The sequence below is a fragment of the Falco punctatus genome, assembly GCF_963210335.1.
Source record: "Falco punctatus genome assembly, chromosome: 5".
NCBI classification, from domain to species: Eukaryota; Metazoa; Chordata; class Aves; order Falconiformes; family Falconidae; genus Falco; species Falco punctatus.
The window spans coordinates 77,586,027-77,600,488 of NC_137584.1; the positions used below are offsets into that span (position 1 = coordinate 77,586,027).

Consider the following 14,462-nt stretch of genomic DNA (forward strand, 5'->3'; position numbering starts at 1 on the left):
CATTGCAACACCCTTTCCAGGCATGTTTCTGCCTTGTAAAATTCCCAGCTCTGAGCAGTTCTATATTGAGAGGCAAATGAGTGGGCAGTCACTATGAGAGTCATTGGAAATGCAGAGGAGAAGGATGGAGGTTGTATGCTCCCATGCATTCAAGGCATTTAGATGCCTAACTCTGGGCCAAAGGGAGTTTCTGGAGTGAGTCACCCCTCCTATTAAAGATCTTCCACTCCAGATAAATAATTCAATATTCACTGGAACAGAGACTTGTGCATGTTCCCACAATAAAGGTAAATACCCATACAATCATGCTGAAAAGTTGTGATCTGCCTGTTTCTACTCACTTAATGAATCAGCAATTGCCTAGTTGGGTACACAGGAGAGAAATGGACTAGTGTCTCTTATTCCTCAACTCTACTTTCCTGTTAGGGGGTTCTTTCAGGGGACAGGGGTTCATATTCATCCTCCAGATCAGTCAGAGCTGGGACTTGAAAGGGGATATTTTACTTCTGGTCAGTGTTCAGGTGAGAATACACCGGGAGTGGAATAAGTCACACCAACACAGATGCACACGTGCAAAGACACACACAACTTTGGCCATAAGCTGCCTTTGAGACATGGTCTAAACCAGGTATAAATAGGTACGTATTTTCCATATATGTTGGCGCATATGTTCTGCATACGTCCAGCGAGACAAATGGAGGTGCTAAATCCTGGGAGCACTACATCCAGGACTCAGAGGAACATGGAGCTGAAATACACCTGTTAGATACCCACAGCAACCTTAGGAACCCAGACACATCAAAAATCTCTTGATTTACTTACAGATAAGATCCACCTTGCCTAACTCCAGCCATCCCGGCGTTAGGTCATTAGTCTCCTTTACAGATAGCAATGACAGACAAGCTCCTCTAAAGGGAGTTCTCCCAGCTTTAGATCCGTATTTTAAGACAAACCAAACTGCCTTTCAGAAATGGACTTATGTCCCTCTCCAGTGATAACAAAAGAAGCTAGGATTATTGAATGACTAATGCATAAATTTGAGGCAGACTTAGCTGAGATGATCCCTCCTTTATCATGCCTCTTTCCCTCCCTCCCCTCCTCACCCTATCTACAAACCCTTGATGATGTGGATTGATTGATTAGAGCCTCATCCCAAACAGCGTGGGGTATTTTGACAGACCTGTCTCAAAAAGTCCACAGAAGGGATTCCCCAGGTACCCTTTCCCAAGACAGAACACAACGATCCAAGGATTAAGTGGTTACCTGGATTTAAGAGGCCTGAACCTCTTCTTCTCAAGTTTTTCTACATGACCTTATAAAAATTATTTAAATTCTCTGCCTTCCAACTTCCTATATACAAAATAAGGATAATAGTGCTCTTCAGCCACAAACTTTACATTGGTAAAAGCAGTAATCCGCCAGCCATGGACTTAGGTTTCAGGTTAGAGGGGGATAAACAGTAAATGTAACAAAAAGAAGAGGCATCTTCCTATTTTTGTGATACCATCTGTCCTACTCCCAAATTAAACCCAATGAAACAGGTGAGTGGATAATGTCATTAAAAAGAAAATTAAACACATATTTTTCAACCATCTAGAAAGTTTCTTTTGACTTGGTTCTACTTTTACTCTGAAAACTGAGGTTTCTTCCTTCCCTTTTCATGTTTGGTTTCACAGTGGAGGCAAGAAATAAATGTAATACTTGTAACGTTATCACGAAGAATGCAATTGGAGCACCTTCAAATGCTATTTTTTAAGAAGAAAACCCAGGTGCTCAAATGACACAAAAAGAAGGGTTCATTTCCAAATCTCTTAGGAGTCCACGTGACCCTGAGGGCAGGAAGCAAGTGAATGTAAAACTACTGGCCTACAAGTGCCCCAGGAAGAACAGTGCCTAACTAGCATTTCACAAATCATCGTAACTCTGTAGCAGCACGTAAGTGACAAGCATCATTTCTAAAGCACGTCCCCGAGGGTCTAATCCTGACCTCTGCAACGCTAGGCTTATGCAGGTGTCCCTAAACCAACTGCAGACAAGCAGCAGATGATTTGCATCAGAAACCTGAAAAAAACCACCAATCCCACCATCAAGCCCTTCAGGTTATAAACCCACATATTTAGATGTTATGAGTATGATCACTCTGGTATCTTGATTTTTAAGATGCTGTGTATTTACTCAGAATGTAAAGTTTTGTTTAACTACCAAAGAGCAACAAGATGATTCTGAGACTAACGAAGAAAAACTAACTACATGTTTCTGTATTAAAATAAGAGTGAAGTTAGCTTCTGGTAGAGTGCAACTGGCCTTAGCTACAGTGCTGTGGGGACCCCTTGTGTTCTAATATTTAAGCAAAGATTGTTCCTCTACAGGCTGTTGGCACTTGCATCTTTAATATCGATTTCTTTCAAAGCCAGGCATACAGAGGAATAAAGTCAGCTTTTGTTTACACCAGGATAATCCTGACTGCATTCCACTGCTTCCAACTTACGTTATTTAACTTCAGCAGTGGTGAAGTCACATGAGAAGGAAACAGCAATGCCTACCTAGCAGCACCTGAGGATGAAGTTTTAAAGTTTATTGAGTTCTAAAATCCCTGGGTTCACTGAGCAAATCTCAGTCTCAAAGTGTTTTATTTTATTGTTTCCAGTATTTTCTGCCCTTTGTGTTCAAAAATTGTTACTGAGACAAAAAAAGAAAATGAGACGATGAGATTTACAAATGACTCACATCTTAATTCTTTTCCATTGTTTCTCTGCTTTTGAGATTTTTTTGTTTCAAGCCCCATGAAATGACTTAGGGTTCATCGTGATAATTCCTCATCTTAACCTCTCTGAAAGGAGCAGAAGCAAAAAGAGTTATAATTATGTCTGGATGTACAAAAAAAATTTCAAGTACTAGTAGGGAGATCATATTCCCTCTGTTGCAACTGTACTGTTGCAAAAAGTATTAAGAACATTTTCCCCCATTCTGGTGTGCCCAGTTAAAAAAGGTATTGGAAATTCCAGCAAGAGGTCAAAGAGGAACAATAATACGGTGCTCAAGGACTGGAAAACAAGCCCTAAAATAGCAGGTTTGAAGACTATTTATTCAGCTTATCAGAGAGAAGGCTGAGAGGCCAATGTGCACGGATGCTCACCTGTGGACAAAACATCTAGGAAGTGTGAGGGAACTCTTCAGCTTTGCTGACAAAGGTGTGAAATGGTCTAATGGCTGGAAATGGGACAAATTCAGTTTCCACGTTGCTAAAGCAATGAACTCTTTAAGGAACAAACAAGGAGAGAGGGGAGGTGATCTTACTTCTTGGGGTGTTTATAATGAGACTAAGAAAAGGCAGGCTTTAATCCAGAAACGGCAGCAATAGGAGAAATTGGGATGGAGGAGGATAGAGTTGCATGGGCAGGTCATGGCACTTTAAAATCCATCAACTGTACCACCATCAATGCCACAGAGAATTCACTACTCAACATTAAGACAATGTCTGTAATTAAATCCCATGCCTCAAGACTTAAGATCACTGTAGCTTTTCTCCCAGTATGCAATTAATCAGAAGTGTTACGGGGCTTAACCATGGTCACTCTCTGCTATAGATGGGAATGGTGGTACCAGTGCCTTGGAGTGGTGCAGAAAGTCTTGCCGAGTACGTGCCTTCCTCACATGTTTAGAGTTATCCTGATTCCAGGTTAAGGCCCACGAAATATTTGGTTTTCAGCTTTGACTGACTGAATCACCAGGGATTTACTTTTCCCCGCAGCGCAAAATATGGACCAGCTATTGCCATCAGCTAGGCATTTCTTATCCAGTAAATTCCCCCCTCAGAGGGGCATTGTGCTCCAAAGACACTTCAGTTTCTTCTAGTCTCTGCCTCTCATGGAAAACAACTTCTGTGCTAAATGATGAAATACTATGTTTGCTCAATGGGCAAAACTGGCTGGGATGTGATTTGCAGATCATAGTAAATAATCCAAAGATCCTTCTAGCCTCAAACTCCATGAAATTCTGATAATTTTTTTTTCTCCAATCAGAAGAATCAGGATATTTAGACAAGATTTATGTCTCCAGTTCCCATTTAGTCACCTTATTCCCAGCACTGTTTTCCAGCTAAAGGTCAACTATTTAGGACCTGATCTAATAAAGAAAATTAGCAACACTGATTTTCATTTATGTCTCATTCTTCTCTTCCCTGTTATTTTATGACAAACATTTGCATGCATAAAACAAAAAGTCTGTTTTGGGAAAAACAGATTCCAGGCCAATCCTTCTCCCTTTGAAGTCATCAACAGTTTTGCAAGCTGACTTCCAGGAGACAGTCACTGAGCTCTCTATCATGTGATCGCTTGCTCTACAATTGCTAAATATAAGCCTGTGAACAATCCTCTCAGGCCAATAAGACCAGTTGGGTGCTCAAATCTGGACATTTGCTTATATAAGATTTGGACACTTTACTGAGTAATGCCATAACTTCATCTGTGTCCTTGCTGTGGGGAACATATTTAAGATGCACCAAGTATATCGCAGCGAGGGCAGTTACCCACCAGGGCGAAACTGTAGAGCAATGAAGTTAAAACTCAATTCTAAATAATAATGTAATTTAGGCCTCCCATTCCAGCAGCGAGGCGCTTAATTCCTCCCAGGACTGCTGCTGCCAGATTGCTCTAATCCACTTCCAGCTGTGCTACTGCTCCTGTGTGCAAGCATGGGAGCTCGGCTGGGAAACAGAACAAAGCATCCCAGTAAAGCCAGCAGCACTTGGAGGAATATTCAAACACACGGGGGAAATAATTCCCTTTAAAAGAAAAGCGTCTGCCAACTACTGTTCCCATTGCAAGTATTTTAGTCTAGGCCTGGCCTGTGCATATAGGCCCTGATTCAGCGAAGGCTTGAGAACATGACTTAATTTGAGCACATCATTAACCTCATTGACTTCAGTACATATTGTCAACTGTTCTTTAGGGCTTTGCATATTCTGTGTCTTGAACTTACACAAATAGATACATTCTTCCATTTTTTCTCTCGCTGCCTATGGTATGTTATGGCTTCAAAGCTACTTTGGCACAGATGTGTCAGAAAATGATGTCTACTAGCACATTAATTGTAAATATTTACTGTTCCTAGAATGGTTGCATCTAAGACTGCTCATCAGGCATACCGAGTCCCTGCCTTGGCGGGCTTGCAGTCTGATCACATCTGGACTTACATGGAGGTTTAGTTTTAGTTTTGTATTGTTTTCAAATAGTATTTTCCACATTTCCAGCCGGAAATTTTCATACCTTAATTAGCAAGGTCTTAGAAGAAGGGAAAAACCTAAATGACAGGAAAGTACAGAAACATTCCCAATAATGTACATATTTTTGAGATTAAGATAATGGTTTGTTATCATTTTAGAAAACTGAAAACCTTTTCCTTCCAATGGCATAAAATTTCAGTTCTTAGTTTTGGCAGGTCAATAGATATTGGTCCTTAAGGCTGTCACTGGTATCAGACAGAATATTGATGGTTCTGGGCCTCCAGCCAGCATGATTTTGAGAAGGACTTTCAGAAAGCAAACTTATTTTGAAAACTGCTGTTTCTGAGTATTTTGGAGTCAGTCTTTGATTACTGGGCCGAAAGCAGATAAAGCCATTTAGGACAGATGATAAATGCAACTTACAGCACTACTTAACAAGTTAGCACACAGCTATCACCACTGTTTTAGTGGTCTTTATATGTGTGTTTTTATAAAGAGACAGAGTGGAGAACAGTTTTATTAACATATCATGAGTGAGTTATATGGGTCATCCCAAATGAATGGCAATAAAAGCTTTATATCACACTCACCAACATGTATTTGGTACTTTATGTGCCACAAATGTTGCAGAAAAGCTATTTTACATATGTTTTAAAGACTGGGTATTTTTTATATTAGGGCTGGTTTTGTAAAGCTGCCAGGCACTTTAGCTACTGCGAGCCCAACAGTATTCAGCTCAGAGGGAGCCATAAAAACTTGCTTAAAATGTTCTGAAATAGCTTTTTTTGTGCTTCAAAATGCCTAAGTTAAATATCTGTCATCCTGATGTGCTCTACCACAAAGCGAGGTCTTTTCTTTAAAACAATTTTAAAAGCTATTTCTAGTTCTTCCTGGTTGCATGACAGAGAAAACTTAATATCATCACAGCACAGGACAAGCTGTGGCTCATGCTGGGCCTTGGACAGGTGTGGGGGTTTGTCGTGGAAAAGGGAAATTCTGCAACTAAAAAGGAAGAAGGAAAAATTTTAATGGCAAGTTTATACAGACATCATACACATACATATATATATTTATACCTTTATATATATATATATATGGCACCTTGAAATCTCTACAAAAAGCATAAAGCATTAATTGGTCCTGAATTGGAGCCTGATCCAAGATCCCTGTCACAGGAAACTCCCCATCGATACAAGGGCGTTCAAACAGCTTTTCAAACGCACCCTGTTAAAGTCAAGAGGAGCTTTGCCAGGAACTTTGCTGAGCACAGGGTGAAGCCTTCAGGCACAGAATAAGCCAGAAGGATCAAAGACTCAGGACAAGCTGCATCACGTTTACAGTTATAAACTGACCACTTTGGATGTGAGAAGCCAGGCTGGAAAGAGGCGAGGGGACTGCCACCCCTTCCCCACCAAGCACGGAGATATGCTCTGGGGAAAGATATTTTGCTCTCCTACACTGACCTGCTGCTGGAGTCCAGAGCAGACCATGCTTGTCAGGATGACACAGGATGACCCACAACATTGCAAAGCTCCTGCCTCAGCTACATGCATCAGGTCAAGTGCCATGAGGGGTTTGCACCACGGAGCTGTTATTACTGTAAATATTCTGCATAGCTTTTTGGAGTGAACTGGTTTTCTGTTTATCTAAGGAGGCACGTGATGGCTTCTAGAAAGAATCAGAGCACACTGTTCAGCCTGTGCATGTACCTATACTATGGGTCTGACTCTCAGCAGGAGTAACTACACAGCATCAAACTGATGTAGGCCTATTTATTCCAGCCCCATATGTGTGTGCACATATCTACTGTATACGCACATACACAGCACACGAAGAAAAACATTTTCCACCTCATGCACTTAACCACAAAGTGTGATGTAGCTACTGAAAGAGGTGAACGGTATTTAATCACATGTAAGTTAATGATTTAAATGTGCTTTTATTTTTGGCCTCTTGATGTAAATCCAAACCAGACAAGTGGAGTTCTCTGGTCAGACGGCTGGAAATTCCTCTGCATGAAATCATGTTGGTGGTCTCCCAGCTCAGTGCCTTCTGAAGAGCAGTACAGTGAAATATCCTTCCGTACCACTAATGAATGCGCCCACCCACACTGGAGCTGGTGCCCCCTAAGAACTCAATTCAAGAACAACTTTTTAAACTCATAAATGAAATCAAAGGGCTCATTCTATGAGCCAAAGAACTTACAATTTTAGGCAGGACAGTTAATGGGTGCTTACTATAGGTTGTCCCCTTGGTTTGCAGTACACAGGCTCACAAGAAAAAACAAGCAGGATACCAAATATGTACACAGCATTCCAATTAATTAAATTTCATCCTCCTCCAATGAATATATAAATTGTTGCTACCCTGGTTACTGTGCAGAGCTTAAGTGACTGGCTCAGCATCAACCAAAGGAACCAATGTAAGCACAGAAGACCTTGGTTTGCTTTCCTGTGCTCAGACAGGATCTCCTTCTAGGTATTAAACAATCACTAACCAACCCCAAAACTCTCAAATTGGCCATGAAACCTTGAGCCAGAGCATCGAGGAGATAATGTATAAGACTACTGCCACTAAACTCTCCCAAGGACTCCTGTTCTGTGAATGAGCACTTGTCATTTTAAGTCCAAGTGGCAAAGCTTGGTGGCAGCGGCCAGAGAACTGAATAACCCAGTTGTGCTATCGAAGTGAGGCACGGATCTAATTCCACAATGAGATGATTCCTTCAGAGAGGCCTGTTATAAAATTATCAAGTGACACAGGGGGTGGAAGGAACCAAGCCCGTTGTAATTGAACTGACTTGAAATAATAAACGCACACACTTTCTTTAAACACAGCTTGCCACATCCTGAGAATCTGGAATCAATTCCTTCCCTTTCAAGAAGCTTAAAAGTGGTGGGACTTTGATATGGCATGAGTGTGTTTGCTTCTGGGCTTACAGCCCTCGCCAGCCCGTTCCAAACCTTTCAACGTTTTTATATTATAAGACAGAAAAGTTAGGAAAACAAAGATGGAAAAAAAGAATCAGAAATTCAGGGAACTATTAAATCAGGGCAGCCTAGCTGCCAAATACCTTTGGTAAGTAAATGAATCATGATCAATAACATATTGCCATACAGACTTACAGCAGAAGGTTATCACCTGCTTCTGTGCCAGGCATAAAACATAACGGTGTGTGGCTAATGAAATACTGCACGAATACAGAAAAAAAAAGTACTATTTTTCTCTGTAACGTTAAAGCATTTTACTTCAAAGTAATTTTAATTCATCCAGAAAAAACATGATTTTTTTCCATGAAAACTTTGTCAAAATTGATAGGTTACTATGAAACACTTCTCTTTTGATGTTGTGGCCTTTGTTAAGAGGAAACTGTCTTGATAGAAGGAAACCTATTTTGTTAAGGGGATGTTTCAGCCCTGATTGTAAAGCTGCTTGCTTTATGCATTCACATATTTGCCAGCAGAGGGTATCACAATCTTACAGACAGACGTACGTATCATTTTGTCTATTCATTTACATGCAAGAAATCACAAATTTTGTTTTTCTTCAGTAATTTTCCCACTATCAGAAAAAAAAAAAAAAACAACAAACCCAACCCAAAACATTTTGCTCAGTGCCATCTCACCACCTCTCAGGATGGGGAACACCACAAGGACATAGCCAAATGATGTCATCAGTTGAAGTCTGAAATCATTGCATGACCCTGGCTGTAAACCCTCCTGGGAGGAACACCAGCTTGAGCTTATCTTTGGTGTGCATTAGGTTCTCATTAATTTTCACATCCAGTTTCCTCATACTGCATAAATCTCATTAATTATTCCAACCACTTTACACCACTTTTCCACAACAAAGATGTAATAGCCACAGGCTGTAGTGTGAGCTCATGGGTCTCTGCTAAACCAGTATGCTATGAAGAATGACCATATATAATTACACCTAACCCACACTTCTCATAGCTAGAGATAGGCTGATGCTACAAATTCACAACCTGATAGCCCATGAATTAATGAATTCACCTCCCTGACTCCCAAGTTAAGAGAACATAATTTAAACAACGTAATGGTTGGAGCTTTAGCTTACTTGGCATCCAGCATTCCCCTATTCCCAACTAAAATAAATTAAGATTTTTATATATATATATATAACAGTCTGGGTTATCCATTCTATTTTTTATTTATTAACAAGTCTTTTTCTATTTATGTATTTTGATCATATGCAACTGATGTCCAGTCACTGGTGTGGCTTTCCAGGTTAACCCAAGCACTTGAGTCAGCTGGAGCTAGAAGACAGTATAAAGGATGACTGTAAGACATGTATTATCTTTATCTGAGAGCTGGGGTGTACACTAACTGATTAAGATAACCACAAGCAGCAATCTCTGTTCTTTTTGGATCTCACCTATTCATGATATTCATGACAATATCAATATTCTCACATATTCATATGGAGACAGGGAAGTGGACACTCTCCTAAGTAATTTTATGTTTACAAAATGCTTTTTATTATTAGAGAACTATATGCAACTACTACTGCTGTTATATAGGAAAGATAATGCACCAGAACTGCTGCAAAATGACATGCATCAAATCAGGGCTAGAGCCCCAGATCCCTTTTTGATGGGTGTTGCAATTTTTAAAAATACCTATCAAAAAGAAATAGGTTCATTAGGAAATATGTATGCAGTGGTGTTGTCCTTTCTTTTTTGCACTTAGTCTTTTCGCTGCTCAAGAAATCTAACCCAACTACCTTTTAATTAACTCATTATCTGCTATCCAAAGCAGCCTTCAGAATAACTGCTCTATGTTCAGATGAACCAGATAGGAAAGTGGGTAAAATGTCCCTGGGATAAAGGAAAAGCTATTCTTTCTTGGCCCCTGAAAACTGAAAGTCAATTATTCTGCTGAAAATGAGGTCTGCTTCCCACATGGCCCAAGTCTGTGCTGACAGTCCCAAGGACTCCAAGGTCCTCAGGTACTTTGTTGCTAGAAAAAACATGTACGTACTACTTATACTCTGCACATTTCTGCCTTATTCTCCTTGCACTGCCGCACTCCAGCTGTAAAAAAATAAGCTAAAAACTTTTCTCTACTTCAAAGAGGAAAGTTGTGTATCGGTATGTTCAGCGATTGCAATGTGTCTGGATACCACAAGGGCACAAACCACCTAACAAAATAGAATGAAGACGTTTGCAGGGAACAAAGATTGTTGCTCTCCTGCAGCTTAACAGCAATTTTCTCTATAACCTTGCTGTGCTAAATTGCCATTGGGATGCATTTTTCTCTTATTTTCAAGAGTACGTAAACCAAGTTTGTTAGGCAGAGCTAGGGAAAGCTCCCATTAATCACAATGCAGCTATTAAAAATGTGGAGACCTGATCATGAAGATTTTGCAGGGTTAGATTCCTTATTATCACAGTAGGGGACATCTGACCTGGAATTCCAGTTCTGCCTATGGCCAGATACAGACACCTCTAGGACATCCATTAATTACTGGGTTAAGCTGCCAGCCCTTACGAGTCCAGGGATTTGCATATTGCAGAGTCACCAAGAAACGATGTGTTGGGATTATGCATGTGGACAGATACCTGTAGCTGGTTTAGAATGCGTGGAGCAGCACAGCTGAATTTAAGATTTACCGTTGCAGAGCAGACCATAAAAATTCCTTGTAAATGGCCAATATATTTTATTTTCACTGTAACATCTATTTAGTCTAACTCTTAAGTTATCTTCCTTTTACAACTTCCTACAGAGTTTAGCTGAGCACCCCATTAGCACTAGACAAAAAAATAACTTTTTAGCATCCCTGAGAAGCAAAGCACTATAATTATTTCCTTCTGTTAACAACACAACAGTATTAAGGAGCAGATTGTTATCTGATGTAAATCATCATTTACCCATTTTCATCTCATGGGTAAGCCCCAGGCAATGAAATAATCACACAGATGAGCTCTGTGGCCAAGCTGAAACATGAAAAATATCTAGTCTTCTCTGAACGATATGATAGGAGCTCATGGTGTTTAACATGCCTTAGGTCTCTGTGAAACTAGTAATATAAGGTAAGATGTACATTAGTGAGTGACTGCAAATATTCCATTAGATCATCTCAAGGGATATGGCAATATAAATCCATTAGCTTTTACGGAGCAACAGGAGCTTAGACTAGCTGAAGTCTTGCTGCTCAGGAAGGACAGGAATGTGGAGAAGAGAAGCAATTTCACTAAGACAGAGTAAGATGCGTGTAAATATGCATGGCATCCAGCTTCAGGGTTGAAGGGAGTTATTTCTTTGGACATACAAACAGGTGAGGGGAAGTCTGGAACTTACAGAGTGCAATTACATTTCTTAAAGCCTCATCTTTCATTTAATTATATTTAATGTCTTGATATAACTCCATTTACATGAGGAAATTAGCTGTAACAGCACCACATAATCATGAGATAAGTGGGCCAGGAGTCTGATGGCCACATCTAACACATTATGAAGGGTCATGACATGAGGTGCTCTCACCCAGCCATTCACTGCTAGATTTTTAGTACTAGCACAGTTCTGGGTCCAGTCAACACACACTCTTCTAAGCAGTGCACGGGCAGGGTAGAGGAGGTGGCACAGGCCACCAGCCACTTCCAGTAATCACTATGGGATCCTGCTCTGGTGATGAAGCTGGGCTGTATGGACAGGAGCCACGTCATGGCAGTTGGTAAAGGGGCTGCCTAACACTCTGTGGCCTATTTTATTTATTTGTGTAGATGTAGTTAATTCAGCTATGGCCATGTGAATTGAGTCCACTGAACCAACCATCTCCAGCTGATCAGCAGCAGTACCTGGTGTCGTATGAACAGAGTTTACAATAAAATGAATGGGAGAATGGCAAAATTCCTCCACTCCAAAGTACAAAAACTCCCTGGCACTTTTGGTAATGATCCTACTCACCAGCATTATCCTGCTGCTTGGTATTTTTGATGTACGCAGAAAATTTGGAAAAGATATCAATTCCAGCAGTGTTTGATTCCCGGTGCTTAGCTGCCAGTTTGGGGTACCTGAAAAGGGAGACACAGTGTGGAGAGTAACATCTTGTTACCAGAAAGGTAGTGATGATTACAAACATAATTTACAAGAAGAAAGAAAAAAGCCCTGTACAAGGAACTGCAATTAACACTGTCATTTATCTTCAAACAACAGCTTGGCAAGTCCCTCTTAATAATATCTGTGTCTGTCAAGGCGGGCGTTTGGATAGTTACACAGGGATGGCTTCATGACAAAGGTAATTGCACTGGTGCTTTATGTTGCCATGATACAAGATACTGTGGCCTTAAATCAGAAGGAAGCATAAATTTCTAGAAAGGTGCAGGGGAGTTTGGCAGTCAGCTCCCTCTATTATGAATGGCAGTTGTGTCTAATTCCCTGCGCTGAAAATGTACTCCAGGATATAATAGCAAGGCATGTTAGTATTACCCAGGTGAAGAAACACAAAGTTTTCAGTCTCTGAATTGTTTTTTATAGACATCTGGTGCAAAGGAATATATCAATTTGAAAGACCAACACAAACTAACAGCTCCTACTGACTTCAGTGGTCTTGGACCAGAGTATAGAAAATTTAAATATCTGCTCTCTTGCCTCAAGACTAGCCTATAGCTGCTGATTCACTTGGAGGTAAAACACTCCATATAGAATCAAGCCAATTTTCATTGATTCATAGATTGTAAGGTCCAAATCACAAGCCAACGATTTTTTTCCCCCATTATCCTTGTATTAAGTCCAAAATGTTTGACTAACCAAGGCATATCTGGTAAATCTAAAACCTTCCTTGGTAGCTTGTTCCAGTGGTTAATCATTCATACAAAAAAAAAAATCTGTGCCTTATTTCTAATATGAATTAGTTTGATTATAACTTCCAGTCATGGGCTCTTGTCATTTCTTGACTAGAATAATGAGCACTTTTCCGCCTCCAGAGCCTCTCATACTCTGTAATCAGCCCCCTTCCAGCCTTTCTAATACATCGTACAGCTCAGAAACCTCCAGGTTTTCACTGTAAAATGCTTTTCCTGGCACAGATATTTTGTGTGGCAATTCATGGCACCTATTCCAAGTTATTTTTAGCTTCATAAAATGTGGACACCAGACCCCTACAACATTTTTCTAGTATTGGTCTCCTTAATTCTGCATACAAGGGCATCCTGAAATGTGTACAGAGAAAACATTCTGCAGTCATTAGTCATACAAGTACCCTTCACACATGGAAGTCATCTCACTGAAGCCAGCAAGTTTCATAAATAAATATTACTCCTGTAAGTAAAGATTGTAGGAGGGAGTGCTTTTTAGGAACTCCTCTTAGGACATCTTTCATTCCTAGGAAATGGAATATTGACTGAAAAAATCCCAGGTTCTTACTTTGGAGGTGCAAGAGTCTCTTCCAAGAATTCCTCAATCTTGTTAACATCTGTCTTGACTTCTCCATTAAAAGTCAAGAAAGGTGGGTGGGTCCCAGGAGCCAGATTGTGTAGGTCAGCTGGCTTTCTGCAGAGAGAGAAAAAGTCATGAAATCACTGATCTTTATGTTCAGGTGGTTGCACAGGTATTTATAGTTCCTACAAAACCAGTTTGCCCTTCTTTTTTTTCCTGTAGTTTGCGGTTAGAAGACTTTGAAACTACCCCAAGCACCCTGTTTAATATAAAAACATTCCACAAGTGAAAAAAAAAAAACAAAAAACACAACCCCAAACCTGAATCCCAACTATTTTGTTGTGCACCGCAGACTCTCTAGGCTAGATACAAATCTGATTGAACTTGGTGGGGCCTTTCTATAGGGAAAACACTGGATCAGATAACTCTTTTAAATTAAACTGACAATTTTTACCTTTTCAGGTCAACAGTGGTGACGTTGAACACAACTCCTTTAAGCCACAGGATCATGAAGAGACGCTGGGAGAATGGGCAGTTTCCAATGCTTTCTCCATCTATACCAGCCTGAGGGATGGAAAGAGAGGAAAAATAGATTTCAGACTTGTTAGTCACTTACCTCCCTCAAGATGGAAAATTGGATGTTGAAAGAAAAATAACCCATTTAAAAATAACTGTCAGTGCCTGTTATTTAATACAGTTTATCATCAACACAAGAATGGAGTTACTCCAGGATTCAGCCTTCATCAGCAGCTTGAGAAAGCAAGCCGGTGCCTCTCTGGAGGGCAGCTCTGTGTAAAAGAGATGTGTCCCTTGCAGATGGCAAGCAACATCCAGGAGAC

General features: G+C 40.3%; 1 protein-coding gene across 4 annotated transcripts in view; it reads right to left on the reverse strand.

The window, feature by feature from the left end:
- CLIC5 (chloride intracellular channel 5) overlaps nucleotides 1–14,462 on the reverse strand; it is a 79,274-nt gene that overhangs the window by 19,140 nt on the left and 45,672 nt on the right. For all 4 annotated transcript variants that reach the window (XM_080388559.1, XM_080388560.1, XM_080388562.1 and 1 more), the window contains exons 2-4: nucleotides 14,078–14,187; nucleotides 13,612–13,737; nucleotides 12,154–12,260 (exon numbers count right to left, since the gene is read on the reverse strand). In XM_080388559.1, the coding sequence (XP_080244685.1) occupies nucleotides 12,154–12,260; nucleotides 13,612–13,737; nucleotides 14,078–14,187 (343 nt within the window). The remainder of the gene's footprint in view (nucleotides 1–12,153; nucleotides 12,261–13,611; nucleotides 13,738–14,077; nucleotides 14,188–14,462) is intronic.